Source organism: Muntiacus reevesi, chromosome 4 (genome assembly GCF_963930625.1).
Source record: "Muntiacus reevesi chromosome 4, mMunRee1.1, whole genome shotgun sequence".
Classification (NCBI taxonomy): domain Eukaryota; kingdom Metazoa; phylum Chordata; class Mammalia; order Artiodactyla; family Cervidae; genus Muntiacus; species Muntiacus reevesi.
In genome coordinates, this window is record NC_089252.1 from 69,934,351 (window position 1) to 69,958,259 (window position 23,909).

At 44.2% G+C, this 23,909-nt stretch overlaps 1 protein-coding gene across 2 annotated transcripts in view; it reads left to right on the top strand.

The window, feature by feature from the left end:
- Positions 1-23,909, top strand: part of STAC (SH3 and cysteine rich domain) — a 113,798-nt gene that overhangs the window by 56,390 nt on the left and 33,499 nt on the right. For both annotated transcript variants that reach the window (XM_065932970.1, XM_065932969.1), the window contains exons 3-7: positions 9,157-9,257; positions 10,746-10,827; positions 11,957-12,072; positions 15,599-15,677; positions 23,444-23,508. In XM_065932970.1, the coding sequence (XP_065789042.1) occupies positions 9,157-9,257; positions 10,746-10,827; positions 11,957-12,072; positions 15,599-15,677; positions 23,444-23,508 (443 nt within the window). The remainder of the gene's footprint in view (positions 1-9,156; positions 9,258-10,745; positions 10,828-11,956; positions 12,073-15,598; positions 15,678-23,443; positions 23,509-23,909) is intronic.

A 23,909-nucleotide genomic window follows, 5' to 3' on the forward strand; every position in this document is an offset into this window, starting at 1 on the left:
ATCATCTCTAGGTCTATCCATGTTGCTGCAAATGACACTATTTCATTCTTTATTATGGCTGAGTAATATTCCATTGTCTATATGTACCACGTCTTCTTTATCCATTTATCTGCCGATGGACACTTAAGTTGCTTTCATGTCCTGGCTACTGTAAATAGTGCTGCAGTGAATGCTGGGGTGTATGTGTCTTTTTGAATTGTTTTTCTCTGGACATATGACCAGGAGTGGGATCGCTCAATCATATGGTAGCTCTGTTTTTAGTTTTTAAAGGAACCTCCATTCTGTTCTCCATAATGACTTTACCAACTTACATTTCCATCACCAGTGTAGGAGGGTTCCTTCTTCTGCATGTCATCTCCAGCATCTATTATTTGTAGACTTTGTTATGATAGCCACTCTGATCAGTGTGAGATGATACCTCATTGTGGTTTCTTTCATATTTATTTAGTCTTAGCTGTGGCATACTGGGATCTTTTAGTTACAGCATGAGAACTCTTTGTTGTAGCTTTGGGGATCCAGTTCCCTGACCAAGAATCGAATCTGGGCCCCCTGCCCTGAGAGTGTGGAGTGTTAACCATTGGACCATGAAGGAAGTCCCCTCAAAACGATTTGCATTTCTCAGTTAGCAGTGTTGAGGATCTTTTAATCCCAGTGTCTTACAAATGAGATTAAAAATAACAATACCTACTTCATGGAATTTACTGATAAATAAATTGATACAAGTGAATGTTCTTTATGGAGTATAAAACTCAAAAATTATTCATTATGGTTAGATATATCTGTTTGTATGAACAGTTGAGCTTAATAGCAGGCACCTTGGGGATGGAGAGGGGGGTGTAGCAGAGATTAGCCAATCCATTCTTGGGAAAACTGAGGATAAATACAAATTCTTGAGCCCTAAGCTAAAAGAAAACTTCTGAAAAAAGACAACGAGACTGTGAAAACTGCAGACCTCAGAGAAGAGAAGGAGAAGACAGCGGCAGAGATCATTAATACCGAGGTCAGGGGTGTTCCAGATGGTCATGAGAAAGTGATCATTCAGGAAGACAGGCCTCAAAACTTCAAGCCACACACATGTAACAGAAGGAAAGTTTGCTGGCCGTGGTGTTAGGCCATGAACCAGTGACCTGGAGGGCAAAGGCTACGGACTCGAAACAAAAAGCCCTGAACCGACCCAACTCCCGCTGCTATTTTTGAAGCTCAGTGCGGTTGAGGGCCGGGAGAAGTGGGAAGAGTTTTTCCACTAGCAGTCAGGAACCGAAATAGGAAAGATCAACAGAGGCATTTATAAACAACGAATGCCATTAATTTTTTTAAGCAAGGAAGGAGTTGGAAAAGATGTAATGTGTCAGGGAGTGGGGAATATAGTCTGCAGGGAAAGGTGGCCCAGGGGGCTTCATATTTTTAATGATCCTTCCTGCTCGCTTAATGGTATTTCAAGTCAACATTAGTGAATTTCCCGGAAAACTTGGAAACCATCTTGTTCAGTTGAACTCATGGTAGGGGAGAGATAGCATGGGTTATTTTTAATCAAAGTCTCATGACTAGAGTTCAACTGTGATGGGAAAAATTTCCTGCTTTCCCCCCCCCACACACATCAGAAAACTTTCTAACTATTCAGTGATACCCAAAGTTTGGGGGCAGTTTAAGCTATATTGTCCTAATGCCAAAGCTCCAGCTCTTTCAAGTATACCACACCACGAGGACAGGTCCAGGTAGTTGTCAGCAACTGCTTTGGGGAGGGTTTGAAGAGCCAGTGGTAGAGATGGAAGGGGTGATTTCCCAGAATCGACTTTCAGCCCTCTTCCTAGGTCAGGCAAGCATTGGGTGAAACAGTATCTGGCCTGCATTGTAGGGTCTGGAAGCTTGGAGAGTTCTAGGTCCCAGGAAACCAGGATGCAATCACATGGGAATATTAGCATGAAAAGCAGGCCAACCAGGTGAAGCCCAGGCAGTAAAGATCTGCAGGCAACTAGACCCCGACAGTTACACAAACCCACAGGGACCAGGGGCCACAGAAGGCCCCTCGCTCCTTCCATAACATGATCGGTGGAGTCTCAGCATTTTCTCAGCCTGGGTGCTTCTCTGGCCCCGGTTTGAAAAGGCTGATCATTCCTCACGGGCAGTAATCTTTGTGCCAAGGTTTCTCTGGCCACAGGGGTTCTAGAGGCAGATACTCCATATCAAGGGCCCCTTGTGAAAGGTACTTGGGAACGATGAGGGGACAGAGGAGAGCGTGGGTCCTGAGGCAGTGGAAGCAGGGAGAATGTGTGTGCAGGAGGCTTTGAAAAATCCTTAAAAGGGCTTCAAGAAAATGAGATGCTGTTTAGCAATTGAACAAGAAAGGCAGAGGAGGCATGTGAGCAGCCCTCGAGTGCTACGATCCGGCCACGCTGGCCAGGAGCCACAAGTGATCTGGTAAAACTGAGGAGGACATCAGGGTGGAGCCTGCTGAAAATAAGGGGATCCTCATCACAGAGGGGATCCTAAGGAATTCTGATTCGTTTCTTGTGTTAGTGTTTATGCAAAGGCAAACGGCCCGTGAATAATGCTAGCTGCATTATATTACCAGCTATTATTACCCAGCGGAGGTTTGGTTACCACCTTTACTTTAAAAATACTAACTCTGCCATCTTTACTACTGTTTGCGTAGTCCCTAGCCTTTAAATGCCTGTGGTCTGCCCAGGCACTGAAAACTCGCCCACGGCTTGTGCTCTTATGTCTCTGGCTCAGAGGCCGTTCTGTGATCCAGCCTTCTGGTCCTCGGAGACTGCACATTTGATGCCGGCAGTCTCCTGATTGCTGCATTCTCCTCTCCTACCCCTGGCCTGTCCTGCCCGAGGCTGGGGGGAGTGCAACAGCTAAACCAATAAGAACAGGGACCTGGAACATCTTGAACTATCTCATCTATATTTACCTTTGAATCTTTTATATATAATCCAAGAAATATTTATGTATCTTTGTCTAGATACTCATAGATATATAATATATATTTCAATATTCTAAGATTTTTTTCACAAATCACAGGAAAGTATCTTTCTGTTTTTAATATTTATTTATTTTGGCGGCATGCACACTCTCTAATTATGGCACTCGGGCTCAGTAGCTGCAGCAAACAGGCTGAGTTGCTCCGCAGCATGAAGGGTCTTAGTTTCCTGACCAGGGATCAGACCCACATCCCCTGCATTATAATATAAATTCTTAACCACTGGGCCACTAGGGAAGTCCCATAAAGTATCTTTCCTAATGTCTAATTTATATTAATTTTTTCAAACAAATTGTAGAAGTGATTCTATGGTTGTACTGTCTGGAAGCAAACATTATCAGTAACAAACTATCATTCACTGCTAAATTAAGTACTGACTATGATTACATTTATTTTCTTATACCTTTCTTTTCTTACTCATTCTCCATATTTCTCTAGGTAAGTGACCTCTAGTGCAACCACAGTTTTCTTTAACTCTGATACTACTAATATATGAAATTCAACCAAGTGTTAAGCAGTGCCTTGATGGAAAAATCTTATCAAAATGAGCCTGACCAATTGTTTCTTAGATGTCTGTAATCAATATCATTTCTTTTGAAAAGCCTTATGAGGCTTTTTAAAAGCCAAAAGTCATCCACTGCAGTTATTTCAGTCATTTGCATTCAGAAAACCCGTTCAGTATTTTCTCCCAACATCTCTGTATAAACATCTTCATTCACTGGAGCTTCAGCACTTGGTTTTCTATGGACAGCTCACTTATCCATAATGGCAAATGATCCTAGACTCATAAAACAGCTCGGTACCCAACAATTAATCAGTGTTGTACTTGTTTGCATTGATCCATTCCAAAATCCATCTTAATATAGCTCACATTCTTAACAATTTTCAACTGTAACTCATAGAGCTATCTTAGATTTACCCTAGAAGTTCACATCCCAGGGAAGAACTGATGTGCTGGCCCCATATCCTCCCTATGTCTCCATGTTCCAAGGACCACTTCATTCCAAGGGGCTGACCTGTCCCAGTTTCCAGCATCTTCAACTTTTGCTTTTTGTTACAGTAGTATAGGAGACTAGTTTAAAGATGGTACTGAAAATACTACATGGAAATTGTATCATCTTGCTTCTGAAACGCAACCACTTTCATCTTCTTTAACAGTTGCTTCTGGCCTTTACGTCAATATCTTAAATCCTGTGCTTCCAGTACTACTAATACTTATTGACAAATCAAATGTGTCTTGGCTTCCTGCTGTAGAGGATGAGGATTCAGCTCTCACCCTTCAACAAGCCTGCCTATTCCTGTCTTTCTCGCGCTCACCTCCTCATAAGGGTAATATCACAATCTTGGCTGCTCCCTTGCTATCTCACCTTCCCGAGTAGTTATATCACAATTTGCTGTTAACTGGTCACTTTATGCTTTTTTATGACTACTACTAACTTCTTTTTTTAAGTTTTTTAAAAACTATTTATTTTTGGCTGTACTGAGTCTTCATTGCTGCAAGGGCTTTTCTCTATTTGGGGTGAGCAGAAGCTACTCTCTAGTTTCAGCGCTCAGGTGTCTCGCTGTAGTGACTTCTCTGATTGTGGAGCACAGGCTTCAGAGTGCACGGGCTCAGTAGTTGTGGCTCGTGGATTTAGTTGCCCAGGGCATGTGGGATCTTCCCGGACCAGGGATCGAACCCATGTTCCCTGCATTGGCAGGATTCTTAACCACCGGTTCCCTAGGGAAGTCCCTGTTGCTAACATCTGATTCAAGCATGGTACTGTTACATTTCTTTTCTTACACAGGTTTTATGTTGCCCCAAATTGAAAATTGCCTTTATCATTTCCTTGACTTTTCCTACACCTGTAATTATTTTTTTATATGCCCCCATATACCTATCAAATCCCATATCTATTAAGATATCCAAATCTTTAAAAACTCCATAAACATTTAAGTTTCATTTTTCCCCTAGCCTCATATCATCCATGGCTCCTGTTTAGGGCTATTATAGTGTTGTCATGTATGCACATCATTTATCTCTCCTCTGTGTGGTTCTTGTGTTGCACACTGAGTCTGATATTTTCCTCTTCCCTGATTTATTTCTTCATCTTGTTAAGGCATATTCTTCACTAGTATTCTAAGGAAGAGTACGTGAAAAGTATATAGTTTTAATTCCTTGAAAATCTGAATATGTGTTTATGCTACCTTCATACCTGTTGGTAATTTGACTGGGTATAAAATTCTAGGTTAGAAATTATTTTCTCTCAGATATTTGAAATTCCACATTTTTTAAAGCTCTGTGATCGTCTAGTTTCCAAGTTGCTATTGAGAAATCCAATCTTCATCTCTTCTGCTAAACTTCTTACAGTACCTCCAGTTGCTGTCTTCCAAAAGGATGTCGAACTTTCTTATATCCTTGCAACTCCTTCTGATAATCCTATTATTGGGGGTCTATATCATCTTTTTTCCTTGCTAATTTTAATGGAGTTTTGGTATGAGTAAGTAGGAAACTCCTGTGACTTGTCCACCATGCTTACTCAAAATCCACTTATACTTTTTTGTTTCCAAGTGTGTAAACCCATGTTATCCCCTTTGTATGTATTATGATGCTGTTACTATTAGCAATCCTGATAGTAGTTAGTACTGTTTCCATTTGACGATAAGACAGCTGGGGCTCCAAGAATGTTAGTTTAAAGAGCCTGCATGAGGGATTCACATTTAAAACCATGCTTTTCCCACCCTACTGAGGCATAAGGGTCATGTTCAGTGATGCATTTGTGATGGAGGTTGGTGGTAATAAAACAAGTTAGATCATAGCTTCTCCCTATTTTGCTACAGTAAACTAATGCCACTGCTGGGAGGTAAATTATTCCTTTGAACTATTCTCTAAGTCACAGAATACAAGCTTTCCTCCTCAATCACTCTTGTTATTACACAGTAGAAATTGGAACACCTAAAACCGAATAATTGCTAGTGGTCTGACTCATACAGTGGAGTGTGTTAGAACAAACAGGGAAAACTGAAATTACAGTGCTCAAGTCTGAAGGAAAATATACCTTAATATATAATGGCTCTATTTCAAAGTCCAGCACACAATGAAATAACTTTCCTCTTTGAAGCTTTTAGTTACATTCTCACATAGGGCACAAATAGCATTCTCCAATTTGAAAACAAAAATTAAGTTACTGCTTTCAAAGTCCAGTCTTTTGAAGGCATTGCAGTCTTTCAACTAAGTGCTTATTGTCAAAGTGAAAAAGAGACTGTCCAACTAGTATTTATGATCAAACACACATATCTAGTAATTTATGGTGCGTTTATATGTCACTTCAACTTTCTGTGTTTGTAATAGCAAACAATCTTTTGTTCAATGTGCCTTCAGGATGGGATTATCAGGTAATACCTCCTGAAGAGTTTCTAGGACTTTGTCCTGTCAAGGGTTTTCTTGTTGATTTTGTTAGCTGAATGTCAGGTTCTCATAGTTCCTTATTTTATCATTTCATTATCCCCAAGTGCGCTAGTGGTAAAGAACCTGCCTGCCAATGCAGGAAACATAAGAGATGTGGGTTCCATCCCTGGGTCAGGAAGATCCCCTGGAGAAGAGCAGGCAACCCACTCCAGTATTCTTGCCTGGGAAATCCATGGACAGAGCAGCCTGGTGTTCATGGGGTCACAAATAGTCAGACATGACTGAAGCGACTTACCACATCCCCAAGTGCATCCTCTTGTCAGTGAAACAATCAAATAAAAGGAGGAAATGTTTGAATCAAGTCCAGGAAGAGTGGAACTAGACAGGACTTCCTCGAACCCGAGGCAAGTCACTCTACTGCTTGGACCCTCAGGCTTCTCATCTGTGAAATAGATGGTCTCCAAATGCTTTTCACACCATCAGTAAAACCATTTCAATTAATTATGTGAATTAGTCACTACTGATTTCAGCACATGTGTGACTGACGATAAAATACAGAGTTTGTTCATTAATTTCTTTAATGCATGTTTATTGGGAACCAAACCCAGAGCTGGTATACAGTGGCAAATAGCCTTAGCCTCACTGAGTTCATAGTTCAGATGGAAAAAAAAAAAAAAACTCAAATAAGTAATAATTGTGATAAATACTGTGAAAGATAACAACAGAGTGCCATGAAAAGACTAATAGGAAAAAATATGATTTAGACAGGGAAAGGGGCGTGTTCTAAGAAGCCTTCATTGAAGAAATGCCAAGCCACCCTAAGGATGAGGATCAGTGACACGAGTGAGGAGGGACAGGCACAGCGTTCCACACACACAAAGCAGCATGTGTGAAGACTCCCGGAGATTCAAGAGCTTGTGCATTTAAGGGACTTGAAGGAGGCCATGTAGCTATACCCTGGTGAAGGTTCCCACCAAATCGTACAAAGTCTTGCCACCACGGTAAGCATTTTGTATAACATCAGAAAAGCAGGGAGAACCTCCTGAGAGACAGTTAAGCAGGAGAAGGGGATTTGAGTACGTTTGTCTGGCCTTTATACATACCAGGGAGGAACATAAAAACAGGTAGACAGTTCAGTCACCATCCAGAATAGGCATGGTGGTGGTTTGGATGAGGAGGTGCAGGTGGAGGTGGATCTTACGTATCTCGAGCTCTCCTCACTTTGGACTGTAGCCTGCCAGGCTTCTCTGTCCATGGAATTCTCCAGGCAAGAATACTGGAATGGGTTGCCATGCCCTCCTCCGGGGGATCTTCCTGACTCAGGGATCAAACCCAGGTCTCCTGATGGCAGGCGGATTCTTTACCGTCTGAGCCACCAGACCTGCCTGCCAGCTATGATATACAGAGGGAGACCTGTGGGCTCCTGGATCACAGTACATGGACAGATCAATTCCTGTTGAGGGAGGCCCTTTGCCTTTCTAGCTGGTCTTCTCAGGCAGCATTCAGCGTGGTCCACAGGAGGTATTCACACATCCCCTTGCTGACAAGCTTTTAGGGTGCAGGCTCGCCTCTATGGCTATGTCTCCCGGACAGGCTGCCAGGACCACCGGTCACCTGTATCTCTCACCTGTATTCTCTCCCAAGGGTGTGGCCACAGCCCTACGTCCAAATCTCCTCCAAACCCCCTCAGTAGGAGGAGACGGAGGAGAAAGCACCACATTCTTCTCATTATGTAGAGAAGGATCGTTTTGGGATAAAACCCTTAATGCCCAAACAGCTCTGCAAAGAAGTGCTCCCTCCAGTCTCCCACTTCCCTTCCTCTTTCCTAATAGGATTGAATTGCTCAGTCACTTAGCTGTGAAATGCATTTCGGCACCAAATTTTTAAGGCCCGCCTGGAAGCCAAGCACCTATTTCCCTTTAATAAATCAGAGCAGATAGCACCTCTTGTGCCATCTGTATCCTCTGTCCTGGACTCAGTGGAGACACAACACAGCCCATTTTAACATCCTCTCCTTGTCTCCTTCTAGCCACTTTCTAAAACAAATGAGGTGCCCAGCTCCGCCCCCACCTTCCTGAAGCTGCCACATCCAGCGCCCTGGTCTGTCCTCCCCATGCCGTTCCAGCACTGCTGCCACGGGCCTGGGGCAGCAGCACAGTTCCCTGGGTGCCTCTCTCTGTCCTCCCCTCTTCTGCTTTCTTCCTTCTCACCGTGCTACGGCACCCTGTCCCAGGACACTTAAGTGACTCGCTGCAGAGGTGGTTTAATTGCCACCCACTGCCCTTCCTCCTCCCCCAGGCCAGGGCTGATGTCTGATCGAGCTCTCTCTGTCCCCCACTTCAGAGCATCATCAGCCCTGATATCACACAGACCACGCTGTTCCCCCTGTATTGGGTATTTTCCAGAGAGTGCCCAAGAGCTCAGACTCTGTGATAGGAATTCAGGTAAATGGACAGAATGTCTGGACTTGGGCTACTTAGTGAGGTACATAAAAGAGCAGAAATGTGACCCATGTGAAGAGCCAAGAAAGTGGGATTTGCGAGTTTGAATTGAATGAGTGATGAAAGCAGAGAAGATTGAGGTTTCCTGGAGAAATGAACAGGAAAGGAGTGGAGGGAAACCAGAACTGATACTTTGCATAGAAAATAGAGAAGAAGGTAAAAGAATGTACCATAATAGTTTGTCCATTTTGAAAGCTTTGTACAAGTCACAGGAAAGAATTCATACAAGTATCTGGGAAAGTACGTTGTGTCCTAACCAAAGCTCGCCATATATCCAACAGGAACAAATGCTAAGCATGGACTGCGTTGCAAGGCCTGTAAGATGAGCATCCACCACAAGTGCATGGATGGCCTGGCACCCCAGCGGTGCATGGGCAAGCTGGTAAGGGCTCGTGCCCAGAGCGTACCCCAAAACCCCTGCTCGGGGCACTTGCCTGCCTGATGAAATCAGGAAGCACCGCCCCACCCCGCCCCAGTCTCTGGCTGGCCAGCTTGGCTTCCTAGTAGGATTGAGTAAGGAGGAGCTTTTTCAACTGAAGAGGTGCAAGTTCTGTGTGTAGAAAAAACTCAGGGTCTTTAGTAAAGTGGACAACTTGTCTTGGGTCAGGACTTTGTCAGTGTTAGCCCTCAAGTCCCACATCCCGGGACTGTCCAGGTTTTGAAAGTAAAAGTTAGGCATCCCAGGCACCTCCTCAGCCCCAGTTCAATGGGCTGACAGCTCAGAGGATATCAAGAATGGGATGGAGATTAACCACTCCACAGAAGTGGAGTAGTAAAAATCTATACTACTATCATGGATCATGATGGCCAAACCCAGAGAGAGACCCTCAGCCTGGCCCATGCTGGCTGATTGTCTCATCTCAGGAGTGGGCTTCCCTACTGGTGCTACACAATGATAGAAAGCCACCCAGAACACTTTTGAAAATATTTGAAACTAGGATGGCCAAAGAATTCTGTTACTAGAAGGGACCAAAAAGGTCTGCCCTAGAGACACTTAGGTCATGATAGCTGATTCAGAAAAACTTAAGATCTGGCGCATGGAAGAATTGTGTTGTTCTCTACGGCTCCAGGGAAAGCACCTAGGATCAGTAGGTTCCATGTCTTAACAACCAGAGATAATGCCACTAAGGTCCTCCATCCCGGGTTAGTGAGAGTTCCTGCCACCCACGTCCCCAGCAGTGTTCACCGAAGGAACGCTTGCCAGGAACGTTGGAGAGGGTTCTGGGATTCTTGTAGGAGCAGGGCCCTGACATTCCTTTTTGAGTCTGGGGTGAAGCCACGATTCTTAGAGTTCCTCTCTGTACTCTTGACTGGCAGTACCGTCTTCTCCAAAACCCCCGCTTCACTTGCTCCCCCCTCCTCCTCCTCCTCCTCCCACGGTGTTTCCCACAAGCCAGGGCAGAGACCATGGGTGAGAGGTCCGGGAAACAGAATGGGATCTGGAACTCAGAGCTCATCAGACATACAAGGGACTTGAGGTCTCCCTGTGAGGTGCGCTTGCCCACGCCCAGGCCTTTGAATGAGTGTGATAGACCACGTGGTGAGAGAATACACAAGGGTCCATTTGTATCCGAGGGGATAAGGAGCCCAGCAGAAAGGAGGCGGCAGCAGGCAGCGTGCAGAGGAGAGGCAGGACGGGAGGGCGGGGCGGGGGGGTTCTGCTTTCTGGAGGGAGTGGGGCTTGCTTATTGACAGCTGTACCTCCCCACCCCCACCCCAGGGAGAAATTAGAGGCCATGTCAGCATCTTAAAGGGCGACAGGGAGGCGTCCCTAGAGAAACCAACTGGTTTCATTTTCAGAGTTCTCAAGTGGTTGCCTCCATCTCAGCAGTGACACTGAACCCTTTTCTTTCCCATTCTCTCTCCCCAGCCAAAGGGGTTTCGGCGTTACTACAGCTCCCCCTTGCTCATTCATGAACAGTTTGGCTGCATTAAAGAAGTTATGCCCATTGGTGAGTTGCGACCTTGCTGGGTTGCGTTGGGTTGAGCAGCAACATCCAAGCTGAGGCCTGCCCTCCTCCTGGGTCCCAGGGCCACAGGGGTGGCAGGGGGCTGGGCGGAGTGCATTCATTCGGTGGCTAACTAGGTTATGGTCGTTTGATTTGCTGGAGGGGAAACTGAAAGTGGACCAAATTCCCCTGAAGTTTTTCTCCTTGCCCTGATGAAACTTGAGAGACACCCAGGTCCCAAAGGCTGCTGACATGCTGTGCCAGCTCTCAGCACCACAGCAGAGTGGAAGCAGCATGAAGCATGGCTTCCCATAGACCTGGGTCAGAGCCCAGTTCCCCCACTGGCCAGATGTGTGTCTGAGCAAGTAACTCAACCCGCTGGACCCTGTGCTCTGAGAACTGCAATGGCTGCTTTTCATAATTTTCTGTATACGAAAATAAACAGAGATACATCATAAGACCAGTGCTTGAAAGGAGCTCAGTGAATATCAGTTATTCTTTAATGAGGATAAATAATGTCTTACAGATATTTCTGGCTTGAATGTATTCTTCAGCAGTACCTTTCAGTTTACTTCTATGTTTTCTTTCTTTCTGAAAATCTCTACATTTATGTTTGCCTTTTGGTGGAGGCGGGGGAACACGTTTTAACCTAGAAATTTACAAACTAGAAAGCTTTTAATTAGAAATTCAGGAAGCCTAGTAATGTGACTTTCTTTCCAAACACTTGCCTCCTCCTGCCGGCTTTGTGTCACGAGATTTTGTACCTTGGCAAGCAGAGCCTTTCGCTAGAGGAAATAAAGTCGGTCTCTGGGAAGAACCTTGGCATTGGAGCCCTGGGGATGGATAACAAAGAGGAGAACCAGCCAGTCAGGGAACGTTCGGGAGCAGAGAGCACTGAGTGCAGTGGAGGGTGCCGGAAAATTGGCACAATCATGGGGAGAGGTGCACATCCCCAAGGATACTTGACCACAGAAGCCTCACTTCCCCAGGGGTCTCCCAGGGGTTAGCGGGTCCGTTGTGCAGAACTTACTTCTGGTGTCGTTAACCCAGGAGGTGTGGTCAGTGGTCGGCTGTGTCCCCGACCATGACTTGAGGGAACCCTGTCTCAGATGAGCTTTCTCTTCTGTTGCAGCCTGCGGCAATAAGGTGGACCCTGTGTATGAGACCCTCCGCTTCGGCACCTCACTGGCCCAGAGGACAAAGAAGAGCAGCTCGGGCAGCGGCTCCGACTCACCTCACAGAACTTCGGTGATTGCCTCCTCCTCCCTCGGGTAACCCGCTGTGGCCCCAGGCAGGGCAGGCCTGGAGAACCACAGAGCGCGTTCAGGGGGGAGTCGCGGGAGTCACGAGGCCTCCAAAGGGGGCTCCAAGTGCCTTGGGGCACTGAAGGGTAACGTTCTGTGGCCAGCCCCCAGAGATCCTCAGAGACCACACTCTTGGCCTCATAATCCTGACTCTCCCCTGTGTTCCTCCCCCCCTCCCTCCATTAGACAGCATATCTGCCAACACATAGAAAGGTTCGACCCAAACAAGGGCAGAAGCTGGAATGTCCCAGCTGTGTCATGTTCTCCTTCCAGCTGCATCCCAGTTCAAGAATACAGCCCTTTCTCACATGTTCTCAGTCCTTTCTCTTTAAAGCAAGATCCTCCCTTTGATTTTTTTCACACGAACACTGCCCTCCCCAGAGGCATGGGGCGTTTCCGTCCACGGGTCACATCACCATCCCCCCGGCACCTCTCCCACACTTAGTAATAGCAGTAGTGAAGTCAGTCAGTCGTGTCTGACTCTTTATGACCCCATAGACTGTAGCCCTCCAGTCTCCTCTGTCCATGGAATTCTCCAGGCAAGAATACTGGAGTGGGTTGGCATTCCATTCTCCAGGGGATCTTCCCCACCCAGGGACTGAATTGCTGGCAGAGTCTTTACTACCATCTGAGCCGCCAAGGAAGCTCCTTTGTTTGACCTGACCTAAAAAATGAGTGTTCTGTGCATCTCTGTGACCTGGTATCATCATTCTCTCTGACTGTCCTAACCAGAATTTCTATGAATGCCCCAAGATGCCACTCAGCTCTGTAGCAGAAAGAAGGCACCTCAGAGATAAGTCTGACATGCAGCGTCCACTCCTGCGGTTCTGAGCTCGCAGGAACTAGCTCAACTAACTAGTTGGTTAGCTAGTTTTAGCACAGAGACATCCCAGGGACCACTCGGCAGGAGGCAGTGAACGTTTTCGCCTCTGCATGTGTGACTGGTGTTTGGAGCAAGAGGAACATCACAGGCACACTTGAGGGATGTCCAGGCTGCTTTCGTGTCTGTGTCTTGACCCTACAGACTGGTTTTAGGGGCAAAAAAACATTGTTTTCTGTATGTCAGTAACTTGCTGGTTCATCGTGGTCCGCTTATACTTCCTGGCACTGGTTCCACTGGTAAGTGTTTCCTGGAATTTTGTTCTGTGAAGGCATCGTCCTGAGAGCTGCAGGGAGACAGAGACAAGTCAAACTGTGCCTGAGTATCTGTCACTTTGCTCTCTCCCTGGAGCCCAGCTGGCCTTGGCGGAAGCAAGCAGAGACAATTGATCGCTACTTTAAAATGGCTTTGCTTCCTTCCTGCAGGGTCAGTGGTAATGAACTTCAGCCTCTTGCCATTCTGGCAGTGTTGTTATGTCCTGAAGCGAACATATTCCCACGTAGCAAAGGTTTCTTTTCTTCCAGGGCTACAGAGGCACTTGCTTTACATTGTCGGGAAGTGGCTGCCTGGCTGTTTCTAAATTATTAGGTTTCCTCTCATGTGCTTTCAAACGCTGTAGAATATAAAAAGCTTGATGGCTTTGGGAAAGCCAGCAGAAACCAAATACAAAAACTTTCTAGGAGTTGGTTAGCTCGTTTAGGAATGACCTTCAGTTTTATGAGATTAAATTAACATCATCATAGCAACTTTTGTTCAGAAACAGTGAGCTGCAGGGGAGAAGGGTCCAAGTGACTTAGAGACCCTGTGACATTTATTTTTTTCTTCTTTCTGATGTGTCATGAAAGGAAGAATGGCTGAAACAAATCTTAAAGCTAAATTGTAACAAGAAATCAGTCTCAGAAAGGCAGCACTATAGGACTTTAGGACTGATGAGAAGAGCTAGGAAGGCCAACTCGTTCCTCTCTAGTGAGATGTAAATTGTTTTAAAAGTATGTGACTCTCCTCTAAGGCCCCCTGAATTCCTCTTTTAGAGAGGTGAGGGGTTTTTTCTGATAGTCCAGTGGTTAGGACTCTATGCTTCTACTGCAGAGGGTGCAGGTTTGATCCTTGGTTGGGGAACTAAGACCCCACAAAACATGTATTATGACAAAAAAATAATAAGAAAATAAGCAAAAATAAGCATCTCCCAGTGCTTAGGAGCTGAATCTAGAGAATGTTATGCTTAGTGAAATAAGTCAGAGAATGACCAATACTGTATGATATCACTTATGTGTGCAATCTAAAAAATAATACAAATGAATGTATATGCAAAACAGAAACAGACTCACAGATTGAAAAGCAAATTTATAGTTCCCAAAGGGGAGAGGGACAAATTAGGTCTATGGGATCGACAGATACAAACAATTATCAAGTAGCTAAGCAGTGAGGATATACTGTATAGCACAGGGAATTATAAACCATTATCTTGAAATAACCTTTAATGGAGTATAATCTGCAAAAAATACTGAAGTTTTATGTTGTATACCTGAAACTAACATAATATTGTAGATCAACTCTATTTTTAAAAAGAGCATGGACTCTGGAGACAATGCCAGAGGTCTAACCCCAGCTCTACCACTTAGGAACTCTGAGACTTCGAGTTGAGTTCTCTCTGGGCTTCAGATTCCTATCTGAAAAATAGATCTATCATAGAATTATTGTGAAGCATAAATGAGACAATTCATATAAAGTACTTAAAAATAGCAGGCGGTAGATGATTGGTTATAATTAGCTATTTAGAGTGCTGCTTTATTATTGTTGCTGTTATTTCTGTAACCTAAATAATGACTATGCAAAAAAAAGTGAAAGTGTTAGTTGCCCAGTCATGTCCAACTCTTTGTGACCCCATGGATTCTAGCCTGCCAGACTCCTCTGTCCAGGGGATTCTCCAGGTGAGAATACTGGAGTGAGTAACCATTTCCTCCTCCAGGGGATCTTCCTGACCCAGGGATCAAACCCAGGTCTCCCAGATTGCAGGCAGATTCTTTACCATCTGAGCCCCCATGGAAGCCCTATAATGAATATAACTCTTCCTATACATAAGAAAGGGCAGAATAAGTATTGATGTTACTGAAACAATTACTTTTTGCAGCAATGGAAGCAGGCTTTAACTCATACCTAAGTAATGCAACCCTCAAAAGTGCATCTTGTTCTGCAGAATTAATGTTCAGCACTCACCTAGAAAAAGCTATAGTTCTACTGAACATTTTAAGTAATAGGATGTGGGCAGGAATTCTGATTTCTCTCTGTCGTCTCTTCCTGGGAAGCAGCCTAACTATAGCCGGTGCGTATAGGCACTCATTCACCTCTCACTGAGCACCTTTCTTGTGCCATCCCCTGAGCCTGCCCCGGACACCAGGAGGGAGGGACAGTGCTCGAGAGGGAGGACACAGCCTCTCTGAAGTTAGCCAAACAGACAAGAGAGCAGTGATGAGATGCTTAAGACAGTATCATGCAAATTCCACCTTAGTTCTTCTACTGGTATCACAGTCTCTGCTTACTCAGTCACTTAAATGACATTGCTTATTCGCTGCTGTTCCCTCTTTTCAAGACTTCAGATCTCGTGGAGGTTCCTGAAGAGGCTGATGGGCCAGGAGACGGGTATGACCTGCGGAAGCGGAGCAACAGTGGTAAGTCAGGGCGTGGGGATCAGGCACCACCGCCCAGCGCAAACGGGGATCTCATCCATCATCCAGATCAGCAGGCAGGCTCACATGACTTCCAGGCCCTTCTCTTTCTCAGCTACCTCTGGAATTCAGGCTGGACAGTGTTTGATAATATGGAGGGGAACGGATAAATTTTGGTGGATTTCAGGAATTCAGTTATAACATTCCCTGAGCTCTGGCTCCTGAGTTCTCATGCTTTAAGGACATGGAGGTCCTTCCAGACCTTTTTGTTAACATGTCACCTTCCCCACTGACCTATACTGGATGAACAGGGCATCCCAGAGAGAAAACATCGGAAGTACTCACAGTGATGTGCCTGCTCAAGTGAGGGGTGGTGCTGAGGAGTGGGGGCCTCCCCTGGGCTCCTCCCCAGCAGAGATAACTAAGATTCAAAATCTGATCTGCACAATCAACACAGATATTCCTTATTAATATCATTTAGTTTTCTGATAGCATAAGCCCTTTTTAAAATAATTCCTGGAATACTTGTTAAATACCAACTACATGCTACCACTGGCTAACATTGAGAAAGAATCTCCTCTTAGCTTAAAGAGACATAACCAGCTCCTAATACTTGAATCTTGATGAGCCTCTTTGATGTCAACAACTGCTTAACTTCCTCTCATTTATTAAAAAAAAAAAAATTATGAAGTGTTTTCTACCACCAGCAAAACTACATAACCCAGCAATGTTGCAGGCCCTGACCTGTTTTGTTACCTTGGGCTGAATGCCTTCTCCTGGCAGAAGTTACCGCTTGTGGCTCTAATCCCCATGTGGGAAGCACCGGAGAGTGCTGCCTTGGACAGATTTTCCACTTGCCTGGTTGTCCCTGCCTTTTCCAGACTGGAAACAGAACTTCTACATCAAATACCGTGTAGCTGCGTTGTCAGTAGCTGTCATACAATGAGGTATCATTTCCATTTCCTTAGCTCTAGGAATTCACTCATGTCTCTTCTCCAGTTAGGATTGTGCCTCTGTGATGACCTTCCTTCCTAAATAACTGTCAGCATCTATCAGGGCCCCCCTCTTGCCAAGCCTGTACACAGCTGCTAAAGCATACCGCTAGAGTAAGAAGCCTTTGGTATCACATGGGGAAAACTATACTTTGGGATCCATGCAGATATCCAGGGAGCACTTAGCAGTGCCATGAGGGAGACAGATCAGAGAGCGCCAGCTGCTGGGCCCCTTGAGACAGAGCCATAACCCTGCATGCACCCAGCCCGGGTCTCTCTAGCACTGCAGATCCAGCAACTGAATTTGGGCCAGCAGCCCTGGAGTTCATCAGTATCTTAGACCCAAACTCACCAGAGACTGGAATATAAGCCAGAGCTGCGTCTCAGTGCTTCAGGTCTGGTCAGCTGTTCTTCCCCTGAGTCTGATTCTGCCCGTCTCCTGCCCCTGCTGGCTCAAACGGTAGGGAATCTGCCTACAGTGCAAGAGACCCGGCTTCAGTCCCTGGGTTGGGAAGATCCCCTGGAGAAGGAAATGGCAGCCCACTCCAGTACTCTTGCCTGGAGAATCCCATGACAGAGGAGTCCAGCGGGCTGCAGTCCACGGGGTCGCAGAGTCAGACACGACTGAGCAACTGACACCTGCCCCAGACGCTTTTCGCCAAACCACGGGTGGCCTCTCATCATAACTGCACTGGATGTATTTGGTCCTGGGCCCCTGCCTGCTCTGAAAGTGGAGGCTGGGCTTCCCTTAGTGATCATGTGGCCTTCGAGAGACCTCGCTTCTCTCTGCTTTAGTCACTTCACCTCTAAAATGACAATGCTAATAACACCAAATCCATAGAGCCTCGTGATCTTTAAATGAGATAATGAATGTAAATACTACCCATTCACTGATGACTCTGAAGCTTCATTCCTAGCATTAGGCCTCTTAGCTGCCTCTGCTGCCTGTAGCCTGCTGGACATGGCCATGTGAATGGAGGACAGGCCTCTTTAAGCTAATGCACCCAAGTGGACTCTTGAGTCCCTCACTTGCCTCCCTGCCCAACCACCCACTGAAATTGACTCTTCTTTGTTGCTCCTACTCACTTGTAGGAATGTCATTCTGCTAGATTATCAGGCCAAGGCTTTTGGCATCATCCTTGACACCCTTCTTCTCGCACCTCTTGTCTTGTCTGTTGGCAGATTTTATCTGCTGGCCTTCAGAATCATACCCAGCATGTGCCCACCACTTCCCTCTCTGCCTCCACCAGCCTGATCCAGCTTGATGGATGCTGTCAGCCATTCCTCAGTAGATGAGGTCTCTATTTGCCCTGGGGATTTCTTTACTCAGAAAGTGGTCTTCTAGGGACTTCCCTGGTAGTCCAGTCAACACAGGGGACATGGGTTCAATCCCTGGTCCAGGAAGCTCCCACATGCCATGGAGCAGCTAAGCCCATGCACCACAACCACTGAGCTCATATTCTAGAGCCCATGTGCTGCAGCTGCTGTGGCCCATGCTTCTCTAGGGCCCACGTGCCGCAACAAGAGAAGCCATGGCAATGAGGAGCCCGTCCACAGCAATGAAGAGTAGCCCTCACTTGCTACAACTAGAGAAAGCCTGCATGCAGCAGCAAAGACAGCACAACCATAAACTATTTTTTTTTAAAGGGGATCTTCTTAGAGTTTTAAATTATGAACAACCGTATTTAAGGATCATCACTATGAAGCACTATTGCTATTATTGAAGTCGTCATAAGGTCATAGAGTGTCAAAGATACAGTCCAGAGCGTCACGACTTCACGTGTGGCCCATGGACCAGCAACCTGGGCAGAACTTGAGAGCCCATGAGAAATGCAAACTCTCAGGCTGCCCCAGCCCTGCAAAATCAGAATTTGCAGATGAATCTGTGGTTCATATTTTTGTTAACATTTGAGAAACAGGATTAGAGACCATTTGGTCCAACACCCTCTCCTCCAACATACACACACAAGGATACATAGACATACACACAACAAATACCGGATAGATTAAGGGAACTGAGACACTGAGTAATACACTCAAGAACACAAGTTGATTATCTGCTGTCTCTTTTTCACATTAAGGGGCATTTTCACAGTCTTATTCAAAGAAATCTGTTGATCTTTAGAGATCTAAACACTTTAGAGATCTATTAAATATTCCTTTGATCAGCAGTAGCTTTCTTCTTCACATGCCCTCTTAGAAGTGAGGGTGAGTAGTTATGCAGCAATTTGCTTCAAAACGTGTTCCTTTGATTTGGATTTAATGCTCTGTCTGTGCAGTTTGAGAAACAACATACTTGGTTACATAGAGTCCAAGTTCCCTCTCATCTTCTCACAGTTTTGGCAAGGAGAGCTTCCAGGTCTGTATCATGTGTTTCACGTGTGTTCTAAAAAGTGCACGGGCACACAGGTATTATTTCTGCCAGCCAGGTGTTGTATCAAAATTCTTGAGGAATATTTCCAAGGCCACCTCAGAAGAAGTACAATTGATACTCATGTCTTTACTGATAAAAACGCAGTCTCTGCTTTCTCTCTTATATTATGAATCGCTTGAGCAGGTCTGAGGATTTCTGGCTGTTGTCTTCAACATTATTCCTTGGTGCCTCAGAAACTGACAGGGGCAGAATTATTGGTCTTCGCTTTTGCCTTAACTCCCGAATCTCCCCAGGAAGCAAGGTCATAAGCAAAGGGTGAAGCATCTATCTAATGCATAGCCTCAGGATGACAAAAAGTCAAGGAGAAATTGACGGAACTGTTAGGAAATTGGCATTGCACTTCATAATCAGAGATTTTACCACACCTCTTGGTCACTGGCAAATGAGATAGACAAAGAGATTCAGTATAGACATGGAGGATCTGTGGACGTACTTGACGATCCTAACCTAATTAACTTTCAAAGGACACTCCAAAAGAATGAATATATTAATATATTTACAAAGTGGCTTCCCAGGCAGCGCTAGTAGTAAAGAACCCGCCTGTCAATGTAGGAGACATAAGAGACATGGGTTTGGATCGGGAAGGTCCCCTGGAGGAGTACATGGCAACCCACTCCAATATTCTTGCCTAGAGAATCCCATGGACAGAGGAGCCTGGCAGGCTACCATCCATAGGGTTGCAAGATGTCGGACATGGCTAAAGCAAATTGGCATGGCACACATACATATATATGTATCCTAAATCACTTTTACACCTGAGACTAGCACAACATTGTAAACCAACTGTACTTCAATTAAAAATAATAAAAAATTAAAATTAAAAAGGATGCTTCATCTAACAAATGAGGAATTCACATTCTTTTTAAGAACACATGAAACTATTGCTTACCTACTGGACTATAATGCACACTTCATAACTTTCACAGAATTAATAAGATATAGAACGCATCTTTCTAACTACAGTGCAAACAAGATAGAAATGAATACCCAAAATATAACTAGGAAAACACACTTTTTAGGAAATTAAAGACATACTTTTTAAAAGCTAATATGTCAAAGAAGTAATAATGAAAATGGAAATATATTTAAAACTAAATAATAATGAAAACACTACCAGACTTCCCTAGTGGTCCAGTGGTTAAGAATCTGCCCGCCAATGCAGAAGACACAGGTTTGATACCTGGTCTGGGAAGATCCCATGTGCTACGGAGCAACTAAGGCTGTGAGCCAAAACTACTGAGCCCAAGCTATAGATCCCTTGAGCTCCAACTACTGAGCCCACGCACCACAAAATACTGGCATCTGCATGCATTAGAGGCAATGCTCCGCAAAAAAACAAGCCGTTGCTACGAGAAACCTGTGAACCACAGCTAGAGATTAGCCCCCACTTGCTGCAACTAGAGAAAGCCTTCATGCGGCAAAAAAGACCCAACACAACCGTAAGTAAATAATTTTTAAGAACACATACCTATTGCAACTTGTGGGATGCAGCTAAAATTGTGCCTAGAGTATTCAGCTCTAAAAATATTTCCTTAAAAGATAATAGCTGAAAAGTAATAATCTGAGCATCACATTCAATAAGTCAGTAAAAAAAAAATTTTTTTAATTCAGTAAAAGAAAAAAGAATAGATAAGGAAGGCAGTAATAAAGACAAGGAATTATTATGTGACACAGATAGATCAGTAAATTCTAAACGCAGTTCTTTAAAAAAGTAGAATTTACAATTGATGATTTTAAGAGTAAGAGAGAACGATGAAACAAAAGTAATAATTTTAAAAGCAGAAATGTCAACAAAGGTTGACAGGAAAGCACCTTATGACCAACTTCACACCAGTAGATTTAAAACTTCAAATGGACAGCTGCCAAGAAAGTTATCAATGACCAAAGTATGACTCAAGAGGAAATAGGAATTAGAGAACTTGACTTGGCTTCCAATTATGGTAGAAACAGAATCAATATTTTAAGTTTTTTTCACAACAAAAATGCCAGACCCAGGCAACTTTATAAGTAAACTTGGCCAAACATTTAAGGAAGATAAAATTTCCAGATTAGCTAAGCTCCTTCAGGACAACAGAAAGTGCCAGCCGGCAGCATTCTCTAACTTAGTTTAGGAGCCTGGTATAATGCTGACTTCAAAGCCAAAGGAAGACAGCGTGAGAAAGAAAATCGCTGGCTCATCCCCCTCTTGAATGTGGGTGCAGAAATTTGAAACAAAACCACCTCAGTACCCTGAACCCAGTAACGTATTTTAGAAAGGCTGTACATAATTACCACGTTGAGTTTATTCCAGGGATGCGAGGTGAGTCAGTGTCAGCACGCTGATAATGTAACTTGTACATGACCAGGTTAAAGCTGAGAACCCACATCAGCAGCTCGTTGGAGACATGGGCCTCACAGGACTGCGAAGTAAAAGAGAAAGAATGTAGAAAAGGAAGAGAAGAAAGCTTTAGGGGGACTAGCAAAAACTGAGGGTTGATTTTGCATCTGTAACATTAGAAAACATACCTGCAGAATTAACACAGATTTTGTATGTTTCCATGGATGAAATCAACAGCCAAATTATTTTTCATAAAATGAATTTAAAGTACCAAACATAAAAAAGTGTCTGATACATTTTTTTGGTAAAATAGCTGTCTTTCTTTATACCTTTCCCCACAAATCAATGTCTTAGAAATAGCCAGAAGGAATGGGTTTTTTAAAAAATCATTTTTGAAATGTTCCAGTTCTGTCTGTAGCCATTTGACTGAAAACACATTTGGAGTCACTTCAAATAATGTTCAGCATAGTTCAAAAAATGATACACATTGTCGTGATGACTAATGGATAGTCAATGAAGAGCTAAAATAATTTGAACTTACAAAACTGTAAAAGCAAACTGAATATTGCACATGCATCTTATGTAGTCTCAATTTTAGCTTCAATCAATAATTTTCTAAGAAGATGGTCTTGTTATGTTTCCATTCAGCTATTCAATATTCTTTAAATGTGTCCAGTTTTATATTTATGGAATCAAGTATTATGCCAAGATTTCAAGTAATCACTTAAAACAGAGAAAAGTATTGCTGGTCTCTACTCTTTTAAACCAGGAAGTTGCATAGCCAAATATTCAGGCAGACAAGGTCTGTAAGCATTGGCCCTTCATTTTCCTACAAAGCGGAGCTCCTTCCATGACCGCATATTGACTTCCTAGGGATAATGGAACTGCGTCCACCGGCTCTGGAACCATAAACCATGGACAATAGATGTTTACTGAGCACTGGTACATTTACGGGGCTCTTGTTCGGAAGTGCGTTTCCTTCACAGTGACTGAGTCCACTTGCAGGACAGTGGAGATTGTCAGGGCTAACTGAAAGAGGGTGAGGAGCTTTCCGGGATGTGTTTCTCTTCCTCGTCTGGTTTCCTTGACCCTCTGAAGGGGACCCAAAGGGAAGACCAAAACAGCAATGTTGTATTTTTGATTATCAAAGCTTCTACAAGGTAGAGTAATTTCAACACTATGGGCCCTATCATATAGACTTGGAAACATGTGCCACCTTTTATTTTTATTTAAGAAAGATACATGATGTTGGTCTCCAGGGTAGATGCTTGAACTAGCTAAGGCAGAGCCCCCCAATACCCATCAACCCATCAGGGACCTCCCACAGCTGTGTGTGTGGACAGTGACAACTCCTGCCCATCTTAAAAAGCCTTTTTCTTCATCAAAGGCCACAGAGTGGCTGCTAAAATGCCAAAGGTAGAGAATTGTGTATTTTTAGGTCACACTAAGTGAGAAACCACTATTTAATTTTTTTCTCAATAATAGCCCCCGATGCATTCCCAGTAAGAGATCGAGGAAGTATTTTGAAGTTCAAAACCTCAATCTACAAATAGAATACAGAGATCGTCAGGAAACTAGCATGAAGATATTTAATAGAGATCAAAGAGTCTGGTACTTAGAAAAGTGTATTCAAATACAGTTAAATTGCACCATACCTCACCTGCCCTACCAGCCCCTTAACAAACAATTGGCTACATTTAACATAGATGAATGGCATGGTTTCTACTCCTGAGAAGAGCTCTGCCAAATGAGACCAAGCAATGCAGGAGGATGTGTGCTGGCCCGGAGGCATGGATGAGGGTGTGGTGTGCAGAGAGCGCGGTGCAGACCCTGTAAGGGGCACAGAGGGCAAGAGATGAGACATGACATGCGAGCTGGGTCGCTGAGGATGGGGAAAGGCGGGGAGAAACTGAGCTGAAACTGTGGTGCAGGGAATAAATAAAGCTACGTCCTTCAAGCATGTTTCCAAAATGTGGACTCATGAAACTGGACTCATAAAACTCCTACTTCTCCTGGTCTCTTTCAGTGTTCACGTATCCAGAAAATGGCACTGACGATTTCAGAGACCAAGCAAAGAGCATAAACCACCAGGTATTTATGGACATCTCAGAAGACAGACCAGACAGGGCCTTTAGGTTATTCTGTAGGTCACCCCCAAAGTGGGTCATGAAATCACTTTACTGGGGCCCAGACTAGCATTTTTAGAGAATAATGTACCATAGAGTGCATAGCATATGGTGGCACTGAGCAAAACAAATATCAATGTATCCAAGGCACAAAGGATAGATATTGTACTGTGTGCTTCTCTTTCTGTTATGTATGTTACATACAAGTTGATACGTGCTCTACAGTATGTAAATGATATAGTATGACTATATTTCATAGTACATAAGTATTGTATTTTATGTTAATTTGCATATATAATTAAGATGGAATATTACTGCATAAAGTACTTGAGCTTTGGGTAGCAAAGTGAATCACAGATAAAAAGC